Source organism: Macaca thibetana, chromosome 5, assembly GCF_024542745.1.
Source record: "Macaca thibetana thibetana isolate TM-01 chromosome 5, ASM2454274v1, whole genome shotgun sequence".
NCBI classification, from domain to species: domain Eukaryota; kingdom Metazoa; phylum Chordata; class Mammalia; order Primates; family Cercopithecidae; genus Macaca; species Macaca thibetana.
Window position 1 is genome coordinate 80,261,137 of NC_065582.1, and position 22,592 is coordinate 80,283,728.

At 40.3% G+C, this 22,592-nt stretch overlaps 2 protein-coding genes across 3 annotated transcripts in view; one reads left to right on the forward strand and one right to left on the reverse strand.

Annotated features, from left to right (window-relative positions):
• The window catches only part of ETNPPL (ethanolamine-phosphate phospho-lyase), a 28,878-nt gene extending 20,397 nt beyond the window's left edge, over window positions 1-8,481 (forward strand). The window contains exon 14 of one of the 2 annotated variants that reach the window (XR_007725762.1): window positions 294-360. Coding sequence is in view for 1 of the 2 variants with exons in the window: in XM_050791008.1 (XP_050646965.1) it covers window positions 294-422 (129 nt within the window). In the remaining variant the exon portion in view is untranslated. Of the gene's footprint in view, window positions 1-293 lie in introns of both variants that reach the window. The other variant, XM_050791008.1, reaches the window with a different exon arrangement.
• Window positions 1-22,592, reverse strand: part of MCUB (mitochondrial calcium uniporter dominant negative subunit beta) — a 1,088,652-nt gene that overhangs the window by 933,307 nt on the left and 132,753 nt on the right. The window lies entirely within an intron of this gene.

Sequence of the window (22,592 nt, forward strand, 5' to 3'; positions counted from 1 at the left end):
AAAAAAACAAAACGAAACAAAAGTGTTCAGCACCAGAAATCCCACTTTAGGGTTAGCAAAGTTGGCACACATTTTATGAAAAGTTGACTCGCAGTCCCAGATTTTCTGTTGACATCACATTTTAAATGTCTATTGAAGACACTGAGGAGAGGGTTAGAAAGGAGCAAGCAGTGTTGTTTTGTTTGGTTTCCCTGTGTCCTTTGTTTGTGTGTGGGCTTGTTAAGTCAGTCCTGTGGAGGCTGGTTGGGATTAGAGGTGGATGCCCACTGGAGCTTTGTGTGCCTGTCTTGCAGATGCTGAAAGAAGCCCACGTAGAACTGCTTAGGGACAGCACCACTGACTCCAGAGAAAATCCCAGCAGAAAGAGAAATGGAATGTGCGCAGATACACATTCACTGCTCAGTAAGAGGCTCAAGACATGAACGATTTGCATTTTAAAGCAAGATGCGATGTCCAGAGTTATAGAGAATGAGTAGATGTGTCTTATCAGTTAATAGCTCTATTGTACCTCTAAAGGTGGAATTGTCAGTTTAGATTCGTAAACAAAAAGGTAAATGAGTAATCAGAATAACCTAAGTGATAATCAAACCGTGTCAGGATTATTAGTTCAGACTCTAGCCTGTTAATTTTCTTACTTGAGATTTCTGAAGCTACCTGATTTATTCTATTAAACGTAAGCTTGCAAACTCAAAATACATTGGCAGGTTTACCTCTCATGTTTTAATGTTTCAAATTAGAGAGCAAAGTGTAACAGGCTCCTTCACTTTTGAGACTTAGTGCCTTAAAATATGTATTCTATAAGGATTTCATATATAAAAGTATATTTATTGACTGTAATAAAATAAAATATGATGTAAACAAAAAAATACCAGAAAAGTGTTTACCTACCCTTTGCAGGGAATATTAAGGGTTGGGATGGTAAAAGCAAAGTCATTCAGAAAAAAGTCATAAACAGCAAATATTAAAAAGGGATAGAATAATTCAGACCTCTAGCAAGGAACTTGGTTAATCACCATCCTGTGGGGATTGAGAAGGGAACAAGGAGTATACACAGAAACACACGCATAAAGATGTTTCTGGAACAGCAGCCATAGCTGAAGCAGGGCATTCAGAGTCAGGAGACTTCTGCTTTTTCTACTCATGGATTGTATCATTTACCTGTCAGGTAAGAAATTATCTTTTGAGGCAGGGTAGTTGCCCAGGCAACTAAAATGAACTGAAATGTAAGCTTCGGATGGCAGTGGGGCCTGGGAACTGTCTGGCACTGCCTGGCCTAGTTTCTGCATTTGATGTGCTTCCAGCAGAAGGCCTTGCCATTCTCTCCTGAGCTGCTGAGGGTGTGAGAAAGAGCATCCTGCAGTACAGTGGCACTATCATGGCTCACTGCAGCCTCGACATCCCAGGCTGAAGCAATCCTCCCACCTCAGCCTCCTGAGTAGCTGGGATTGCAGGTGCACACCACTGCACCTGGCTGATTTTTGTATTTTCTGTGGAGACAGGTTTCACCATGCTGCCCAGGAGGCTGGTCTTGAACTCCTGGGCTCAGGCAATTCGTCCACTTCAGCCTCCTAGTGCTGGGATTACAGGCGTGAGCCACTGCATCCAGCCAAGAAATCTTCCTCTTATCATCAAGTTTATCATCACTTATGCACACCCCCCGCATGCACTCTAGCAGGAGCACGTGAGTGCGCACGCGCGCGCGCGCGCGCGCACACACACACACACACACACACACACACACACACACACACACAATCTCTAGCCCAGCACTGGCAAAAGGAAGTTGGAGGAAAGTAGGACATTGAGGATCTCTTAGTTACATGATGCTGCCATGAGAGGTTCATTCGGAGGCTAATAGACTGAACTGGATGAAATTTGAATTTCAGGGTTAATATTTCCCATTCTCTCCCTATTGCCTTTCTAATAATTATTAAACTTTGATTTATTTTTATTTTATTTTTGAAACAGAGTCTTGCTCTGTTGCCCAGGCTGGAGTGCAGTGGCAAGATCTCGGCTCACTGCAACCTCTGCCTCCCAGGTTCAAGGGATTCTCCTGCCTCAGCCTCCCAAGTAGCTGGAATTACAGGCACACACCACCATGCCTGGCTAACTTTGGTATTTTTAGTAGAGATGGGGTTTCACCATGTTGGCCAGGCTGGTCTCAAACTCTTGACCTCACGTGATCCACCCACCTCGGCCTCCCAAAGTGCTGGGATTACAGGCGTGAGCCACAGCGCCCGGCCTGTGTTTTTTTATTCCATAAAGAAAAGATAATAATTTTGTTACAGCTGTTTAAAGATAGCTAAGCGCGAGGTTGAGAGGAAAATTAATTGTAAAAAGCTTCCTTCCTGAATTCATCATAAAAATGCAGGGTCTTATTGTTAAACACTTTTTGCTCCTAAAACTACACTTGTGACTCTGGACCCTGGTTGGATAATGCTGAGGTTGGTTGCCAGGAGCTGGCGAGGAGGAGGTGGGAGAGAGATCCCTGTGGTTTGCTTTTGGGGGCAAGAGCATTTCGAGAATAATCAGATCTTTCACAGATTGACACTCCTGTGAGCATATTTTGTCAGCATGCTCAGAGAGTGCCCGACCACTTTTGACTCCTTATGTCTAGGGAGCAGCAGGAGCCCCTGTGTTGGCAGGGTTAATTGACCGTGATCAGCAGGTTGTTATTACGTTCTTACCGGAGTTGCTATTACGTTCAAGAGAGGGGGAGGAAGCAGAAAGTCTCATACCTGTGTTGTGAGTTCTCCAAGTAGAAAATAATTGAAAACTAAGGGTTTACTTTTTGACATACTCCACTCTTCTTTATTACCTATAATTTAGGTTTTATAACCAGGAAGGAAGATATAGAAATAAATGACTCCTTCCTGAATACAACAGACGTACCACTTGTGAGTGAGGTTTCAGGTAGCTGCCTCGTTTCCATGGTGTCAAAATCAAGGCTGTGTCAGTGTGGTCCTCTTGGACCCCAGACACTGCAAATAATCCCAGGGCCACAACTGGACTCATCATGTCCCTTGTCCACGATTGAAATTCCACTCACCCTCAGCTAACACTTCCGCCCATCTGGACATGCACCAATCGTCATTCCTAAGGAGTCTGAGCCGCTGGTGACCATGCCCTTCTTGGACCAGGGCTGCTGTATTTGTCCATTCAGAGCTACAATTAGACAAGGGGCACCAAGGACACCAAAGTGTGTCCTCTGGGTTCCACACATATCCTTCCTGCCCCTACTGTGGAAAGCAGCCCTACCTACCTGCTGATCACGGTCAGTTAACCCTGCCAACACAGGGCCTCCTGCTGCTCCCTAGACATAGGGAGTCAATAGTGCTCAGGTGTCAGTCATAGTTTAACAATACCCTTGCTTTTTCCCTTGGCCAAAGTGCACCCCCTTACGGGACCAGGGCCTCCAACCTCCCCAAAGTTGCTGGGATGGAGAGAATAAAATTCTCCAGGGAGTCACTGAAGGTAAGTGGGGCCACTGCCTGATTTTGCCTCTTGGCAGGATCATATTGGAGACACAGTGACATGGAAATCTCTGACTCAGTGCAGCTACTGCATCCTGAAGGATGGCACCCCATGCTTGCAGACTATTGCCCCTGAGCTGGTGCCTCACCTGCACCCCCAGCAGTATACTCCAATTCTACCAACCTGGCTGCCTCTGGAGGGTGTGAGTGTAATACAACTGGTCAGTCTCATGGGCACGGGCCCACTCCTGCACATCTTCATTGTAGTGTGGCTCTGCTCTTTGGATGATCTGATTTATGGGATTCTGTGCCTGGGCATCGGGCACTCTATTCCTGTGGGAACAAATCTCTGGCTCCTCCAGGATGAAAAGGGCTCAATAAAGTCAACTTGCCGCCAAGTGGCTGGTTGGTTTCCTCAAGGAATAGTGTCATATTGGAGGCTCAGTGTTGTTCTCTGCTGTGAGTAGATTAGCTATGCCAGGGGCCCATAGTTAAATCTGTTTTGGTAAGTGGGAATGCATGCTGTTGACCCATGCATGGCCTCCATCTCTGCCACTGTGTACACTTTGTTCATGAGTCCATTGTGCCTGTTGTGGGGTGGCTGGTGACAAAAACTGGCTAATGTCAACCAGTCAAGTAATTTTGCTTACTCAGTTGTTCAGTCCCTCTTCCGGGGTGGACACTTCTTAGTGGATATTACATGTAATACAAAAATACCAAGTGGTATTTACTCCCTATACCCATTTATATGCCTCTATCCCATATCTCCTTTGTCTCAGGTATTCTAGTACATTCAGACTCCTGGCTAGCTAGCCAGGCCATTCACCACTGCTCATAACTCCATATATATATGCACCTTACTCCTCCTTCCACACAAGGTGGATGACCAAGTGTGCCACTCAAAGTGCTGCTAGTGGGAAGATTTTTCTTTGCTGCTCTTTCAAGGCCACCACTGAGTGTGGCTAGAAAGCAGCCAGCATCTATTTTACAAAATGGCAGGATTCTGAATCTTCATAGGGTTTACCTCCCGCCCTCCCCAGCATGCTTGTTTTACCCAGGCCTCCAGTGTACTGGTTCATACCGAGAAGCACCTCTTACTCCTCCTGCTGAGTCAGCATGGTGTCATCAACATAATGGATCACTGTGATACTCTGCAAGATGCTCAGATGGTTTGAATCTGTTCAGATTAAGTTATCACAGAGGGCAGGAGAATTAGCATAGCTCTAAGACAAAAGTGTAAAGAATATTGTCCGTTCCATAGGAATGCAAATTATTTCTGATTTTCTTTAATGATTAGCTTAAAAATAAGTATATTCCCCCCATTTAACAGCCAAATATATCATGTAGGTGAGGTCTTACTAATTTGCCCTGGCAACAATACTATGCCTGGCACTGCAGCTGTAATTGGGGCTACTGTGTGGCTGAGTTTGCAATAATATGCAGTCATTCTCCATAATTGTCATCTAGTCTCTATGCCCTAATGGCTAATGGAGAGATGTTATGAGGAATAGAAACCACCACCCCTGCATCCTTTAGATTTTTAAGAGTGGCACTAGTCTCCCCCATCAACTCCCTAGAATGTGATGTTGTCTTTGATTTATTACCTTGGTTGGTGGGGGAACAGGAATGTGGAGTGGTAGCTTCAGGTGCCCCAACCTTGCCTACCTAACCATGACAGCTCTTATTCCACAGGCCAAGGACCTGGGGATTACTCCAACTGCCAAGTACAGATGATCCTCAACTTATGATGGTGTGACCTCCCGATAAACACATTGTAAGCCGAAAATATTCTAAGTCAAAAATGTACTTAATACACCTAACCTACTGAACATCATAGCTTAGTTCAGCCTCCCTTAAACATACTAGGAACACTTCCGTTAGCCTGCAACTAGGCACAGTCATCAGGCAGCACAGCACACTGTAGATCTCACTTGTTTATCCTTGTGATGCCCGGGCTGTCTGGGAGCTGTGGCTCGTTGCCACTGCCCAGCATCACGAGAGAGTATCCAATGATGTAGCACTAGCCCAGGAAAAGATCAAAATTCAAAATTTAAAGTACAATTTGTACTGAATGAGTACCGCTTTCACACCACTGTAAAGTGAAAGAATTCCAAGCGAACAATGGTATGTTAGGGCGTTTCTGTACGTCCATCCCAATCATGTATTCAGGAGCTGCGGAAATGACACAGGTGGTCTTGACTAGTGAAGCCTTGAGAGGCAGTGAATTTTCCTGCCCACATCCTTCAACAAGGCACGCATTCACTTGAATAAGATGATAAGGCTTTCTTTGGGGCAGTACAGGCAAGCACATAAGTAGGCGTTAAACAGGGCACTTTGTGAAGAGGGTGGAGGGATATTTTTCAGGGAGAGTAAGAAAAAAATATTCTCAATATCCAAGATAAGACGTCAAGCTGAAGTAGATGCAAGGAAAATCCGGGATCCTCTCCAAGATTTCTGAAATAAAGAATCTATGCCTTGATTGGTCTACATTTGGTTAGTTTTATTCAGAGGTACTTGATATATTATGGTGCCATTGCAAATGGTATCCTTTTAAAAATTCCATTTTCTGACTGTTCTTGGTATTTAGTAAGTGATTTTATTTTATTTTATTTTGTTTTATATATTTATTTATTTTGAGACAGATTTTCACTCTTGTTGCCTAGGCTGGAGTGCAGTGGCGTGATCTTGGCTTACTGTAATCTCTGCCTCCCGGGTTCAAGTGATTTTCCTGCCTCATCCTCCCCAGTAGCTGAGATTATAGGCACATGCCACCATGCCAGGCTAATTTTTATATCTTTGGTAGAGACAGGGTTTCACCGTGTTGGTCAGACTGTGAATGATAAATTTTATCAAAGGATATGTGTATCTATTTAAAGGATGATATGATTTCTTCTTTCTTGTGAACATGTGGTGATTATATTGATTTTCTCTTTCTTCTTTTTAAAGCATGTTATCTTTTACTGACCATCGATGCTTTCAGTACTCTTTGAGGACTTCCTTTTCATTGTGCATTCTCTAAAAGTCACTTTACATTATCACTTTATTTTAATTGTTAATCTCCTTCACATCAGTAGCCATTTTACGTTTTGTTATTTAAATTTTTCCTTCTCCAGGAAAATTCTTATAAATTTTTTCCTATATATTTTTCTCCAAGTTTTTATTCTAAAAAATTTCAAAGCTTTGGTGAAGTTTCACATTGTATCCTTCACCTGAATTCACCAATTGTTCATATTTTGCCCCACTTGCTTTACTATCTACGTACACACACACACACACACACACACACACAGTTTGGGTTTTGGCTCAGCCATTGGAGCCATTTGAGATTTGGTTTTGGCTGAGCTATTTGAGATTTAGTTGCAGACTAAATCTGATTCATTAGGCTGTGGGAAGGAACATGAGTTTTCATTTCTAATAAGCTCACAAGTGGTGCCCATGCTGCTAATCTGAAGACCATGCTTTGAGAACCACTAATATATAAACAAGGATAAATGATAAGACAAAGATGTATGCCAGATAATAGAAGTCCTAAAGAGAAATTAAAATAATATTTAAGTCCAGGCATGGTGGTTCATGCCTGTAATCCCAGTTCTTTGGGAGGTCAAGGCGGTTGGATCACCTGAGGTCAGGAGTTTGAGACTAGCCTGGCCAACATGGTGAAACTTTGTCTCTACTAACAAAAATTAGCCAGGTATGGTGGCACATGCCTGTAATCCCCGCTACTTGGGAGGCTGAGGCAGAAGAATTGTTTGAACCCAGGAGGCAGAGGTTGCAGTGAGCTGAGATCACACCACTGCACTCCAGTCTGGGCAACAGAGTGAGACTGTCTGAAAAAAAAAAAAAAGGAAAATAATAATTTAAAAAGTTTAAAAAAATAAAGGAGATAAATTTTCAAAACTAAAGGGGGGGAAAGAATAAAAGACCTCAGAATGGAAGGCTTCATAGAGGACTAAACATGGGTAACAAGATAAAAATCCACTCCTAGAATAAGAAGAAAAAAATTCTAAAATCTACTGTACAGAAAAATAGATCACCTACCAAAATTAAAATTAGAGTAACACCAAATTTTTTCAACAGCAACATGAGAAGCAAGACACATGAGATAATATTTTCAAATTTTGAAAGAAATGCAGTTTAAATTTTATATCAAGCCAAACTAACATTCAGATATGAAGGCATCATAAACATTTTCTCAGGCATACATGAACTTTAGCTGGTTTGTGCATACAAAAATCCACTTTGAAGACAGTATTAGATGAAATGTTTAAATATCAGGAAAGAGATGTATAAGATGCCCCAAGAGACATGAAGTGAAGAGGATTAAATTCCTTGGAAAAGTTTGACCTTGTCATAAAAACTAGCTAAGGTAAATGCAAAACTAGAACTATTTATAACAATAAAGTAAGTAAAATTATATATTTCCCTTTAGGTTTCAAGAGCTGCCTACTCTGTGCTCATCTCATTATTTGAGCAACTCTCCTCCAAATCCTGTCAGGTAGTGGGGACAAATGGCACCTCCTCCCTCCAAAAGAAAATATTCACATGCCTTTTGACAAAAATATACTTTCCAAGATGGGTGCTTGCTTAATATGTAATCAACCTCTAAATTCATGTTTCCCTATAGGCCTATTTCTCCTGGGAAAGTTACTTAAATCTTTAACCAATAACTTCAACCTGGACAGTCCTACCTCAGGAGTTTAGAAGTGGCCTACACTTATTCAGACAAGTTCTAGCAAAAATCTAACCAAACAATTTCTTGAAGGGGAATAACTTCTTCAGTTGCAGATAAATTCCTTATCTGGTCCCTCTTCACAGGACTCACACAGCAACATGCAGTACAAACCTTAACTTCCTAACAGAAGGAAAATGACTTTTGTCTAACTTCAAGGTTATAAAGGTAAAGAGGTATTTTTGGTAAGGAATGTTATAAAGAGATTTTGAATATAAAACAAGATCTTGTATGATAAATTATTGTCCTAAAGTAAAATGACTGGTTGTTAAAAAAAAAGAGGGATGTTTACAAGTTAGAAAGTCCAGGCATGTCATAGATGGTCTGTGTAAGTCATGAACAAATTTATGAAATAAATGTTGTATAGTTTAAAGGTTATTAGGCCTATTAAATGCTTCATAAACTGCTACTATGACTCTTACCTGTACAACTCGCCTTCTTTAAAGCTAGGTAAGGCCAAAGGACACACAGAGTTGGCCATTGCACCTAGCTATGCTGGTAAGACTCAAACATTATCTGCATTTCTGTCTGGTGTTCTAGGCTCCACACTTAGTACACAATTAGAATTACTTACTTACCAAAAGTAAAAGTTGGTAAGGGTTAGCAGTGTAAAATGTACTTGAGACTACTGGGAAAATAGTTTTACGTGCAAGGTGTATAAGGAAAGTAGAATGTGTTTTGGTAAAAGATTATATAAGAAGGCATGGCCGGGCGTGGTGGCTCACACCTGTAATCCCAGCACTTTGGGAGGCCAAGGCAGGTGGATCACAATGTCAGGAGTTCAAGACCAGCCTGAACAACATGTTGAAACCCCATCTCTACTAAAACTACAAAAAAAAAAAAAAAAGAAAAAAACCTAGCCAGGAATGGTGGCACACGCCTTTAGTCCCGTAGTCCCAGCTACTTGGGAGGCTGAGGCAGGAGAATTGCTTGAACCCAGGAGGCAGAGGCTGCAGTGAGCTGACATCATGCCACTGCACTCCTGCCTGGGTGACAGAACAAGTCTCGAAAGAAAAAAAGGAAAGTATACTTTACTCAAGTGCTGAAAACTACAAATAGCTTTTTAAAAAGTGTTATTAACTCTGGAAAACAAAACAAAAAGAATGAGTGATGTTTTAAACAAAAAAATTATTTCAGTCCTCCATCAGTTCAGTCCTATGTAATTAATTCTTATTCTGTCTGACATTAATTTAGCAGTTTTATGAGTCCAGTTTTTCCCCCAATGGAGTTATTGAAATTCCTACCCAGTTCAATTGCATGATCTCAAGGTCATAAACAAAGATCTGTATTTCAGATTACCTAGCATAGTCTTTTTATCCTTTCCCTTAACCTCCTTGAAGACACAAGACTTTATTATTTGCAAAGAGCTTTTAGAAAAATATCAGAATAAAGCAATTTACTGTGTATACCAAGACATATCAGATTTTTAAGACTCTCATATAATTTTGAGACATATTAATATCCATACAAATGTAACTCAGAGTTAAATATCATTTCTTATTTGATTTCAATGCTTCCTATGTGATTTTAACATAACAAATAAGCCTAATATGTCTGTCTTAGATATCCGGGGGCCCTTTTTTGAATGTCCAAAAGCCAGTTCAAGGTAAAAAAAAAAAAAAAAAAAAAAAAAAAACAGGCTTAATTTAGAACATGAAATTTTGATTTGGGAAGTTTGTCAAATACCTAAGGTTTACTTTGTTATCAAAACAAGAAAGGTTGAAAACACTTAATCATAGGTCACAAGGATCATAGGTCAGTATAAAATAATGGTCATTAATTTAGCTAAAATGATAATTTAAAGATTTCAAAAAGCAAAAATTTTTCTCTTTGACAGAGAGGAGACTCTATTTTTCAAACAATCAAAACATCTGATATAGACAACATGAGACCAACAAAGTCTGTCTCTGTCTCTTTCTTTTTATGAAGTTTACTCAGAAGGCAAACAAAATTTTTTTACTATCTCTTATTAATACCAAATGAAAATATTGTTTAAAAGAGAAAACCAAATTCTACCCTTCTATCAGTGTATTAATATTAAACATAATTTTAGTAAAACCTTATAAGCAGATCTATCTAATCTCAATCATGTTTAACCACAAAGAAGATTTTCATGAATCTTTTATAACCTCTCACAACTTTTCCCATTCTATTTCTTTCCCCAACTTTCTATATTCATTCAGTTTTATCTGTCATTCTTACTTTATTCCTGGAATTTAATTGTTTACCTTGTAAACAACCTCTAAACTAGACAAAATTACTTTTTATTTAACAAAACTCCATTTTCATGATTTTCTCATAACCTTCCTTTCCAAAACACATCCTACTTTCCTTGATCTCAAGGTCATAAGCAAAGGTCTGGATTTCAGATTACTTAGCAGAGTCTTTTTATCCTTTCCCTTAACCTCCTTGAAGACACAAGACTTTAATATTTTCATATATAATTATTTTTAATTAGAATTATATTATATATTATATTTTAATATAGAATTATATTTTAATATTTGTATATAGAATTATTTTTCTTATATGTAGTAGTTTTAATTACATACATTACCTACAATTTTAAACCCGAGTAACTTTAATTCACAGTAACAACCTATGAAGTAAGCAGTTTTTAATTATCAGTCATATACCAATAATTTATGAATATAGTCCAGGTGCAATGGCTCACACCCGTAATCCCAGCACTTTGAGAGGTCAAGGTGGGCAGATCGCTTGAGCATAGGAGCTTAAGACCAGCCTGGGCAACAAGACAAAACTGTCTCTATTTTTAAAAAAATAAAGAAAGTCTCCAAAAATGGGGTGTATAGTGCCTTTTTTGTGTTCTTCAAGGGGTCTCAAGGCTGCTAGAAATTTCTTCTAGATTTCTCTGTGTGCCATCAAAGATGGCAAAAGGAAGGAGGAGAAGAAGTGGAAGGAAATGGAAGAATAAGCTTTAGAGGAAACAATCTGTGGAGATTTTAAGCTTTGTAAAAGGCCAATAAAGCTTTACATTTTTCTAAGCAAAAATCATGCTAAAAAGAAAGAGAGAAAACAGACACAAAACATTAAAAGAGCTTTCAGTCAACTGAAAAAATTTCAGAAACAGGATGCAAAAGAGCTTTTAGTTAAGTTGACTTTTGACCATAAAGCTCTTAAGAAATATAAACATATTTTTTCAAATCTCTTATCAGATTTCCGCCAGGAAAAACAGCCATCCTGGCTTGAGCTTTGTTTTGTTAAACCAAAAGTACCTTCTCAAGTCATTCACAAAACCAGTAAGCCTTCACCAAAGTTACGGCTTAAATAAGGATGCATGAGACATCTCCGAAGTGGTTCAAAGTAATCCTCCCAAGATCCAGAACTACCCCCAAAGACAACAACAACAAAAAAACCTTCACTACTTGCAAGGAAAGTATAACCTACAATTCTGTCAGCCACATTCTCTAGGGTCTCAGCTTCTCAGCTAACCATCTACACACAAAGACTCGAAAGCCCGGTGTGCCCCACAGATAGAAGAAGACAGGAAATCAAAAGCTGTTCATGGAAGGGAAAAGGGTCAGTAACAAATGGTTATTCTGAAACGTCAAGAGTCACACAAATAATTTGCAGTGGTGTACTTACTCCAATAGCAACTCAGTCCAATAAGCTACTTGATAGAGAGCCCAGTAGGTAATTTTCCAGGTTTAGAGTAAGTTTTTACCATATAAGCTAGGGGTGTTATATGGAGAGTACATAGAAGAGTCACTCCCCACAATCCCCAAAAATTCATTTCAGGAATAGGTTAAGATAGCAAAAAACTCTTGTTGCCACAGGTGGTTGAGGGTGGCATTTGGGCTTATGTTGTCCCAGTATCCCACAGATTTGGGAGATGGGGACAGTCACTAGTCACAAACCCCTTAGTCTGTGATGCCAGGTAGCCCCTCCTGGTATTGGACTTTTCCAGGACTAACCAGATAAAGAATGTTAAGATGAAAAAAGTCTCTATGGATGGGACTCCTTAAAACAAACTCCCCTGAGAGCTTGACATGTTTGGAACAAAGAGTGTGCTGCTTAAATCTTGTGTTTCGAGTTCCCAGCCATTTTCTGACTAGCTACCAGATATGAACTGAAAATCACATCCCCTGGATGGCAGAGACCAAGAGAAAGTGCTCCCACTTAGTCACAAGCTAAGCTATCAAGGACGTCAAACAGGATGAGAGGGGAACCTTATCCAGTTTTTACTTCAGGCACCTACAGCAAAGTTTGTCTAAATAGACATTTGTCTCATCAGAACCAAAAAACTGACCAATCGGCAGGACCAGTTCAAACAAAGGGCTTATAGGAGTTTGGGGCCCATTTTCTACCCTGTGGTACCTCTCTTTATGATACAAAAACACAGAAAGCCAAAGACAAAGGGAAAGTCTACTTCTGGGAGGAAAATGATTAGACAATTGTGAATATTCATACCAAATGTACACCAGAGTTTATACCCCCAAGACTAGTCACACAAGTCCTTTTCTCTCACAAATAAAGATTTTGGAGAAGAAAAGGGGACAAACGGTGATTTTACCATCTGCTTGACCAGATTTCACAGAAAGAGAGGCCAGGAGCTTGGCTGGTAAGAACTTCTTAACCTTCTGCTGGCTTGTCAGGTCCTGAGTTCCCTTGACTATGGTTTCCAGAAGAACAGAGTGGTTTTGGTGTTCTGCTCATAGTTATTGTCAAGGTACTAGCTTTTGATTTAGGTGTTGCTTTCTCAGGTATTTATTGCATTAATTAAAATATCTAATTAAAAAACTGAATAAAACAAAAGACTATGCATGAACCTATGAGGAGGATATAATGTGACCAACAATTTTGATGAATTCAATTCCGTGCACATATACAAATAAATCTTTTTAATGGAAGAAAAGATGGAAAGCTAGATGAAAGGAAGAAATCACTAACATTGGGGAACTTGAAACAGAAATTGTTTAACACTTAGACTAGTACTTTATGCATAGTTGGTTGGTTGGGTTGCTATTTCCTCACCTCTCTTAGTTCTTTGCCCCTGCATGCCATTTCAAAAGGCTGAGTATCAACCTTCATTAAAAATCTGTAGAACACATGAACTACCCAATTTTCTGACCCATTTTTAAGACTGCCCAACCTCCAAACTAAGAATGTGGCAGAGAGAGTTTACTCTTGTTTTATATCCAGGAGCAAGATAAAAATAAATAAATAAACCTTTTCATCATAGCAGTTAAAAGGAGTGTTCTCAAATTTTGGTGCTAAATGAATTACCAGGGAACTTTTTTCATGTGCAGATTTCTGAGGCCTACCCTTAGAAATTCATTTTCAAGTATCTGGATTTTGAACAATCATTCCAGATAATTCTGATAGTGGCAATTTGAGGACATATTTTGAGAAATACTGGGCTAAAGACTTGAAACAAGAGAGGTGTTTGAAACAAGAAAGCTCCCATTGGGGTAGTGACTCAGTAATGGAACAATTAAGAGTTCCAACTATTAACCAATTTTATTGTGGGCAGAGTAAACCTTGTAAGTTATGAGTTCATTAGGAAAATGATTCTCTTCTTTTTTATCAGTTTATTCTGTGTCTTTTAAGGATTTATATTAGTCCTTCGGAGATGGGAATGAGTGTGTGTGCATTATATGTATGTGTGTGCATTTCTTTTCCAACACATACCTCCTGGACACTTAGAAAAATGAACAAGTAGTTCTGCAAACTCACTCAGGCAGGGAGTCTGTGAAAAGGATTGAACTTGCACAGACTGACAGCCACCCAGCGTGGGCCTTCTGGAATGATATTCCAAAGCTCACTGTACACTGTACTGCAACCAAGTCAGTTACTCATAGTTGAATCTGTTTTTTTTTTTTTTTCATTCAAATAGAATGTTGCAAAGTGACCCTCAAGGTGGAGAGGAAAAACTAGCATTTGGATTTCAGATATTATTAAACCACTGCTAAATTTGTTTTTTCTAAATTAAATAAACCCAGTTATTTCAGGTTTTTTCCACCCAACCCCCAATCTCTCATCTTTGGCTAAAGGCTTTCTTCATAGAAACCAGTTTACCAAGCATTGATCTTTTTTAAGTTCAGGTTTATCAAAGTATAAAATTATACACAGTAAATCTGCCCTTTAAAGGCGTACAGATTGATAACAATATATTTCATATTTGACTATATATATATGAAAATCAGGACACAACCAGACCACCTTCTTTCCGGTCTATGGTCAATGTGTGATTCTAGGAAATACAGTTATCAGAAGAATTATAGGTTAAATTAAACAGCTGCAAGGGAGAGGCAAGGAGAATATTTGAGTCTTCTGTATATCCAAGTTGTGCTTGTAGAGTTTATATACTGTGTTAGTCAGCTCAGGCTGCCATAACAAAATACCACAGGCTGGGAGACTTCACCAGCAAAAGTTTATTTTCTCACAGTTCTGGAGGCTGGAAGTTCAAGACTGGGGTGCCAATATGGTCACGTTCTGCTGAGGGCTGTCTTCCTGACTGTCTTCTCACCCTGTCCTCACACGGCCAAGAGAGACAGCAAGCTCTCTGGTGTCTCTTCTTCTAAGAGCACTAATCTCATCATGAGGGCCCTACCTTCATGAATTCATTTAGACCAAATTATCTTTGAAACCCCTTGTCCCCAAATACCATTACATTAGGGGTTAGGGCACAACATATAAATTTTGGGAGACACAATTCAGCCCCTAGCATACTCATTCTCATAGCATTCTCATAGAGTGTATTTCAGGGTCAGAGTTCCAGACTTAGACTTGGGTAGGAATAAAGAATCTCAACTTCTACAGAAGCACTGATTCTCCTGTTGTCAAGTCCTAAGGGGGAAATGTGAGGGTCAACTGTTTCTGTGGGCAACCCAAGAGCTGGGTGTTTTCTTATGCCTGTTCAGGTCAAAGGATGTCAGGATGAGACTCTAGATTGCTACTCCTCAGTGTCATCACTTGTGACTCAAGAGTTGAAGTTCTGGCTTTCAAGGAAATCAGTGTCTTCCCCAGCTCTTTTTTTTTTTTTTTTTATGAGATGGAGTCTCACTGTCTCCCAAGCTGGAGTGCAGTGGCGCGATCTTGGCTCACTGCAACCTCTGCCACCTGGTTTGGTTTCAGGTGATTCTCCCGCCTCAGCCTCTAAAGTAGCTGGAATTACAGAAGCTCACCACCGCACCTGGCTTATATATATATATATATATATATTTTTTTTTTTTTTTTTTGAGACGGAGTTTCACTCTGTCACCCAGGCTGGAGTGCAGTGGCCCGATCTTGGCTCACTGCAGCCTCTGCCTCCCAGGTTCTGGCAATTCTCCTGCCTCAGCCTCCCAGGTAGCTGGGATTATAGGCAGGTGCCACCATGCCTGGCTAAATTTTGTATTTTTAGTAGAGATGGGGTTTTACCATGTTGGCCAGGCTGGTATCAAACTCCTGACCTCAGGTGATCTGCCCACCTCAGCCTCCCAAAGTGCTGGAATTACCCGTAGGTGTGAGTCACCCATGCCCAGCCTTTTCCCAGCTCTTGAAGTACATAATCAGATGCCTGACAACTTGAGTTTAATTTAATCCTCTTCATCCTAACCAATGAGGTCCTGATAAGTCTGATTTTAAAAAAGAGTCAAGATAATGAATTTTCTCTGATATTTAAAGTTTTAAAAATAAAACTCAGAAAAGTCAAGTTGACTCTGAAGGATTAGAATGAAGTCTAAAGCTTCTGCAGTTGGTTATTTACATAAGGTTTGCTTTTACACGAAAATGTGAAAAGTTATTGTTGCCAAGAACTGCTTTGGAAATCATCAAACAAAAGAATTAATTTGTGTATTCAGTAGGAAAATCTGTGAAGAATACAAAATTCTAACTGAACCCTCAAACTGGGTCACTTTGTACAAAAAATGATAATTATACAAATAAGACATCTATAGCTTTGAAAATGAAACTGAAGAGTTTCTCCAAAATCCTCTAACATGATGAGATCCAACTATAAAGACAATCTGAATAAATAAACTTTGCACCAAAAATGCATAAAATCCTTTCATTGCAATTGTTTCCATGTGTCTTTTTGAAAGCCTTGCAAGTAAAGTCCAAGACTGATATAAAACAGTCTTTTTTTTAAAAAATGGCATGTTTGCATTAGATATTCCTGCATTAGTGTTGTATCTGATCTGGCTTGATTCTGGGTGTTATAATTTGGGAGTGCAGATTGACATGGCCCCTAAAGAGGAAGTTGCTGCCAGTTGAAGGAAAGAGAAGCAGAGTATCCTCTAAGTTACCAGATGATTAGGACTAGCAGTGAGATTTCAAAATAAAAGATAGAAAAATGTTCTTATCTCCATCCCCATAATTAAGTAAAGAAAGTCTTGACTTTCCCTAATGAGTAGCCATGTGGTTTTAAGTAATGCCTTAGTTTGGGTTTTTCTAAAAGCAGACCCTAAGACAAAGACCTGGAAGCAGATAGCTTGCACTGGAGATAATCCCAGGAAGCAGAAATGAGGAAGTGGGGAACTGACCGGGATGGGAGAAAAGCAGTCATAAGGGAATCACCATCTTGGGCGAACAGGGCTGTCTAACAAGTTTTGTGGGACACATTTTAGCATTTTCCCACTGCAGGAGGGGAAACGTGGAACATTTTTCCACTCACTTACTCCCTCATCGGTTGAGGGTTGCCCTAGGGATATTAATGCCCGCACTGTTCTGGGTTGCATCTGCTTGCATTGAAGCAAACTCCCAAAGCCCACAGATGTTATTCTGGTGAACTCAGTAGTCCAAGGGACTGTGTCAACAGTGTTTGATGCAATGAGGCCCACTGGAATTTTTCTGAGGGCCCTGTCTAAACATACAAACAGAATTTTGAAAAGAATCAAATACATACATATATTTATATACATGTATATGTATATGTATATGTATATGTATATGTATAGAGAGAGGGTCTCACCCTGTTGCCCGGGCTGGAGTGCAATAGCACGATCTCAGCTCACTGCAACATCCACCACCCAAGTTCAAGTGATTCGCTTCAGCCCCCCAAGTAGCTGGGATTACAAGTGTGTTCCACCACACCCAGCTAATTTTTGTATTTTTACTAGAGACGGGGTTTCGCCATGTTGGCCAGGCTGGTCTCAAAGCCCTGACCTCAAGAGAACCACATGCCTCAGCCTCCCAAAGTGCTGGGATTATAGGCATGAGCCACTGTGCCTGGCCAAAAGATATATTTTTGAAGAAGCTGAGCCCTCATCTTTGAGTGCAACTGATGCCATTGGCATAACCACCCTGCTTAGATCAAGTCCTGAGACCCAACCAAATCCCTTCAACTTTTCCAGGACATGAGCCTTTGCAGAGTCCTCAACAGCCAATTTATGCTCCAACAAACATCACTAATGCTATCACTAACAGGAGGCATCAGGCTTCTGCCCTGGGACCAGACAAGGAAAACGGGAGGGTGTGTGCACCTGTGTCACAAGCGCCATCTGCAGTCTGTTCTTTGGCCCTGCAAAGGAGCATCTACTGTAAAATGAAGCCTAAGCTTCAGGGACCCTCTTCCACAGACCCTTTCCAAGGCCTTAAATGGTTCACTGCCAATAGGTTCACTTGGTCATTTGTTTCTATAAAATTAGCAAATCAGACATTTGTATTTTTCTTCAAGAGGGCCAGAGACTGCATAAGTTTTAGGACCCACACAACCTGGATTTGCACCTACATCCCCGGTTGTATAATTTGGGACTACATCATGACAATATCCAAACTTTGATTTAATTATTTTTCCTTTTCGATTGCCTAATCTTGATTTTTATCCTCCCTGTTCTTTCTCAATCTTTCCTGCTCTCTCGGGCTCTTTCTATTATTTGCTAGGTCTTCATAGAAGCAGAAACAAAGAAAGGGTGGTAGTGAGGACCACGTTTGTGCCCCAGACTAAAGAACAAAAGGGTCAGAATAAAATGGCAATAGACAAAGTCCTGGGTCTACAAGGTGAGAGGCCAAAGTACCTTATTTTCTCTCATTTTTATGTCTTTTTAAAAAGTTATTTGAGGTCATTAATTAAAGGTTAAATACTCCCCATGATTTAGAATTTTTGTATATCTTTCTAAAAATATTACCAAGCTGGGCTTGCTCTTGCTATATTTGTGTCCCTAAGTAAAAGGGTTACGTTCAAGCTGAGAGTATCCGATACCCTGGCTCTCCAGCCCCAGCCTGTGACTGCAATGTGGACATGTTTAGTAAATGTCAACCCTGAGGAACCATTTTAAAGCCCATCTACACTACGCTAGAGGAGGAGAGACGGTATGGTTCATGAGAGACCTGAAGACAAGATGAGGTGACAAAGCACGATCATCCATGCCTTCGGCAATTCCTTTTTGGATTTTTCCCATGTTCCTGCCTAGCAGCGTTGGCTTCTACCAGAACAGAGGTAAAGAGCACAATGACAGCCCTCCCTTTTACAAGAATTCTTGTGATTACACTAGATCCAGCTGGATAATCCGGAGTAATCTCCCTGTCTTGAGATCCTTAACTTGGTCACATCTGCAAAATCCCTTTTCACTACAAAAAATGTAGTGAAAACATTGGATAAGAAGATAAAAAAAATATTTTTTGCAATATAAGGCAACATTCACAGTTTCAGGGATTCTAATGAGAACATCTCCCAGGACCATTATTCAGCCGGTCACAGTGGTAGCTTCCAAGTGAGAGACAAGTCAAATGAAGCCACAAAATACAAGGGAATAGCTTAGAAGTAGGGAGCTCTAGGATGGAAAAATATAACATTTGATTTTATTTTCCCACATGCAGAATAAGAAGCTTGTTACAAATGAGCAGACCATCAATGAATATACTCAGGTGGTAGGAATTAGTATTGTGAATGCTCTAGTTTTTTCTCTTCTTATCCAATGTTTTCACTACATTTTCTGTTTGCTTTAATTATGTAAGTGCTGTAAATCCAGGGTTGCAGTGCCCCACAGAGTCCTGCAAAACATAACAACGCTCTCTTTCATGAGGCTTTGATTACAATCTCAAAGTTGGCAAATGCGGCAGTGAAAGCACGTTGATGTATAGATATTCAGGGAATATATCTTAACTATTTCTCTTTGAGGCCCTTGAGAGCAGGAGGTCCTCTGATTCGTATTTTTATCTCCCACAGAGTGATACACATTCTACAGTAGACATTTGTTGTCGGGTGACCCAAGTACACCTTCCTCCTTTCCACATCCTAACTACTAGATCTTCAACTGAATGTCAACCCACACATACACACACACATGCACACATTGCTGAAGCAAGTCAGCACGTTCCATTCCTTGGGCCACAGTCTACAGATCATTGGCCTAACCAGGTCCAGGCCAAGTGAGTGATGAAACAGAAGAGCTCTTATGTTATGAGGGTGTGAATTTGGAACTTCTATAAACACTTAGCCAGCAAAAGGATAAACGTGATACCTCCATATAAAGAAGCACATCACTGAAACACTGAAAAAAATCAACCCTAAAGCCTGCCCTTCCTCTGGACTTTCCAGTTAAATGGGCTAATTCATCTTTTTATTCATTAAACTAGTTTGAAATAGGCTTTCTGCTTTTGCAAGCGAACATTTCATAACAGGGACATATTTATTCCTTGCTGAATCAATGTAAGTGAATAAATGAATAACAAGTAAAACTCCTTCATTATCACATTCTTCATAACACTACTCAGAACATTCTTTGGACTGATATTTTTAGTGTTGATCTCATCAAAATATCTGCTTTTTTCCTGAGTTTTGGTAGAAATCAGGAATATATAGTAATGTAAATTTAGAATTATGTATGTCAAATAGAGATATGACAGAAGTGATTTTCTGTTTAGAGGGTTTGAGTGGCAGCAAGCCCAGTCAGATTGCTGAGAAGTTCCTGGTCCTGGAGGAGTTTTGCAAGGTGAGCACCTTGATTTCCTTAGTTTATATGAGTTTGGGGAATTGTTTCAGGGCACTGATGGAGACTAGGAGGATGTCAAGGCTGCTCCTTGATGCTGTTCCTGGATCAAAGATTGCTCCTCACATCTTTTCCAAAAATTATTTAGTGTAATTAAATATCAAATAAGGAAATGGAAAATTCAATTGCAGCACTGAAAAGGGACTCAGTCCCCAGGTCACTTTACAGTTGTTAATAAGGCAGCTAAAGGAAGGAGAATGTAAAAGGTAGCGGCTGCCCACCACTTCCCTAGCTCCTCCTCACTTCACATATTCCATTTAATCGACTGCATTTCCATGAACACCGTGAAAGGCAGAGGACTGAGCATTTTTGACCCTCCAAAATCATAGGATAGGCCTAAGCCGCCTGCATGGTGACCTAAGAAAGCCCTTACAAAATTGCCTCCCTGCAGCATTTAAACTTCTCCAGACTCTTATCTGTCCTGCTATTCTGCCTGATTTGTCAATTTGTCTTACTCTACTGACTCTTAGAAGAAAGTGCAAAACACAGCCTTTTAGAGATTTAAAATTTCTGCTGACTTTTCATATATGCTAACTGCTGCTACTGCTATCTTAAATATTTTAATTAAATGTAACTATTTTATTCCTGGGTCCTCACTGCATTTTTTTTTCATCAAAAGCACCCTTTTATAACTATAAATATATCTAAGCATAGTGAACAATATCTTTCCTGTGCAGTTCATGTAACATATGTGTAAATCGCATTTTCACTATCCCATAGCAATAATATAGAATACAATTGGCAAAATGCATGCAGAAGCTCACTAACAATAGACCCTACACTTCTGATTTTTCACTGCTTGTAACTGGTAAATTCTTTCCTAATGGTGTTGGTAGAACTAGGCAGGTCTCTGAGAGAAAAATGAAGATAGATCTTTAGCCCACAATTTACTCTGGGTTAAATCCCCTGAAGTAAATGATTTACATTAAAAAAAAAAAAAAACTAGAAAAAAATTATAGAAGAATTTTTAGAAATATAATCCTGAAGTGCAGAAAGTCTTTATAAACAAGTTGCACAATTCAGAAACCAAGAAAAGAAAAGACTGAGGAATCTGCCACATAAAAATCCATTTGTAACAGCTCTTAAAAATTTAAAAAACTATTTGGAAATGTATGTGTGGAGATTTATTAGCAAACTGTAGCTAGAGCAATGTAATTTTCATATTAAATATTCTATGTAAATGTGTGCGTACATATGGGGGTGTGTGGAATAGTAGGGTCCTCAGACAGGAAAACTGTCTTCCTCAAGTCACACTCCAGTCTAAGTCCTCACACATTGTAAAATGTCTGATCTCCTCCTCCTTCCATTCTTGTCTCCACCTAGAGGCTGGAGAGAGGGGCAGCGGCGGAGTAGAAACGACTCCCGGGCTGCCTATTAAGGAGGGGGTGGAACCTAGTTGAAAGCTGCTTGCCTGGAGAATCTCCAGCGTCATCAGGCCCATTTGTAGCCACAACAAAACTGCCACCTCCAGGTATCTGAGCCCTCGGACAAGGGTCTTCATCTGAAGCTCTCCTTCATCTGATAGGGTTGTTTGAGAAAATGGAGAGAAGAAAAGGGTGTGGAAATAGGAAGTACTATATAGGTACGATGTTATTATTATTCTTGACAACAATAACAATGACAGAGGGCTTGCAAACTGCACATATGTCCACCCATTCATGCCAGGGTGGATTCTCTGGCTGTCCTGGGGTCCAGGGATTCTGGGGAAAAGAACTGGGACACAGCAGTGGTTAACTTTCTGATCTAGAAGGCCAACAAGTGGTTGGTTGTATTTGCTCAAAGAATTCCCCTGGGATGACAGAAGTGATCATTAATGGTGGGAGGAGCCTGGGGTGGCGCCCAGAGCCATGAGTGGGTGGAGTCATGGAGGAGAGCGGCGGGGTGCAGTATCCCGCCCACTTCTCGGCATCTCTGACTGAGTAGAGCAATTGCTGGGGAGCTGCGCTGGAGTGCGAGCAGCTCCAGGCTTGAAGCAACTTAGACTTGACCAGTGTGTGAAAACAATCTGATATACACTAGCGCATAAGGGTGGATAATGGGCAGGTCTGGGAGGAACTGAGAGAGAGGTTAACTGAGGAAATACTCACTTTTTTTTTTTTGTTCCGGCCAGTGTTTTCTTTTTTCTTTTTCTTTTTTTTTTAAGTCCTGGGATACATGTGCAGATCGTGCAGTTTTGTTACATAGGTATACACGTGCCCTGGTGGTTTGCTGCACCCATCAACCTGTCACCTACATTAGATATTTCTCCTAATGTTCTCCCCCCCCTAGCCCCCCACCCCCCGACAGGCCCCTGTGTGTGATGTTCCCCTCCCTGTGTCCATGTGTTCTCATTGTTCAACTCCCACTTACCAGTGAGAACATGCGGTGTTTGGTTTTCTGATCTTGTTTGCTGAGAATGATGGTTTCCAGCTTCATCCATGTCCCCACAAAGGACATGAACTCATCCTTTTTTATGGC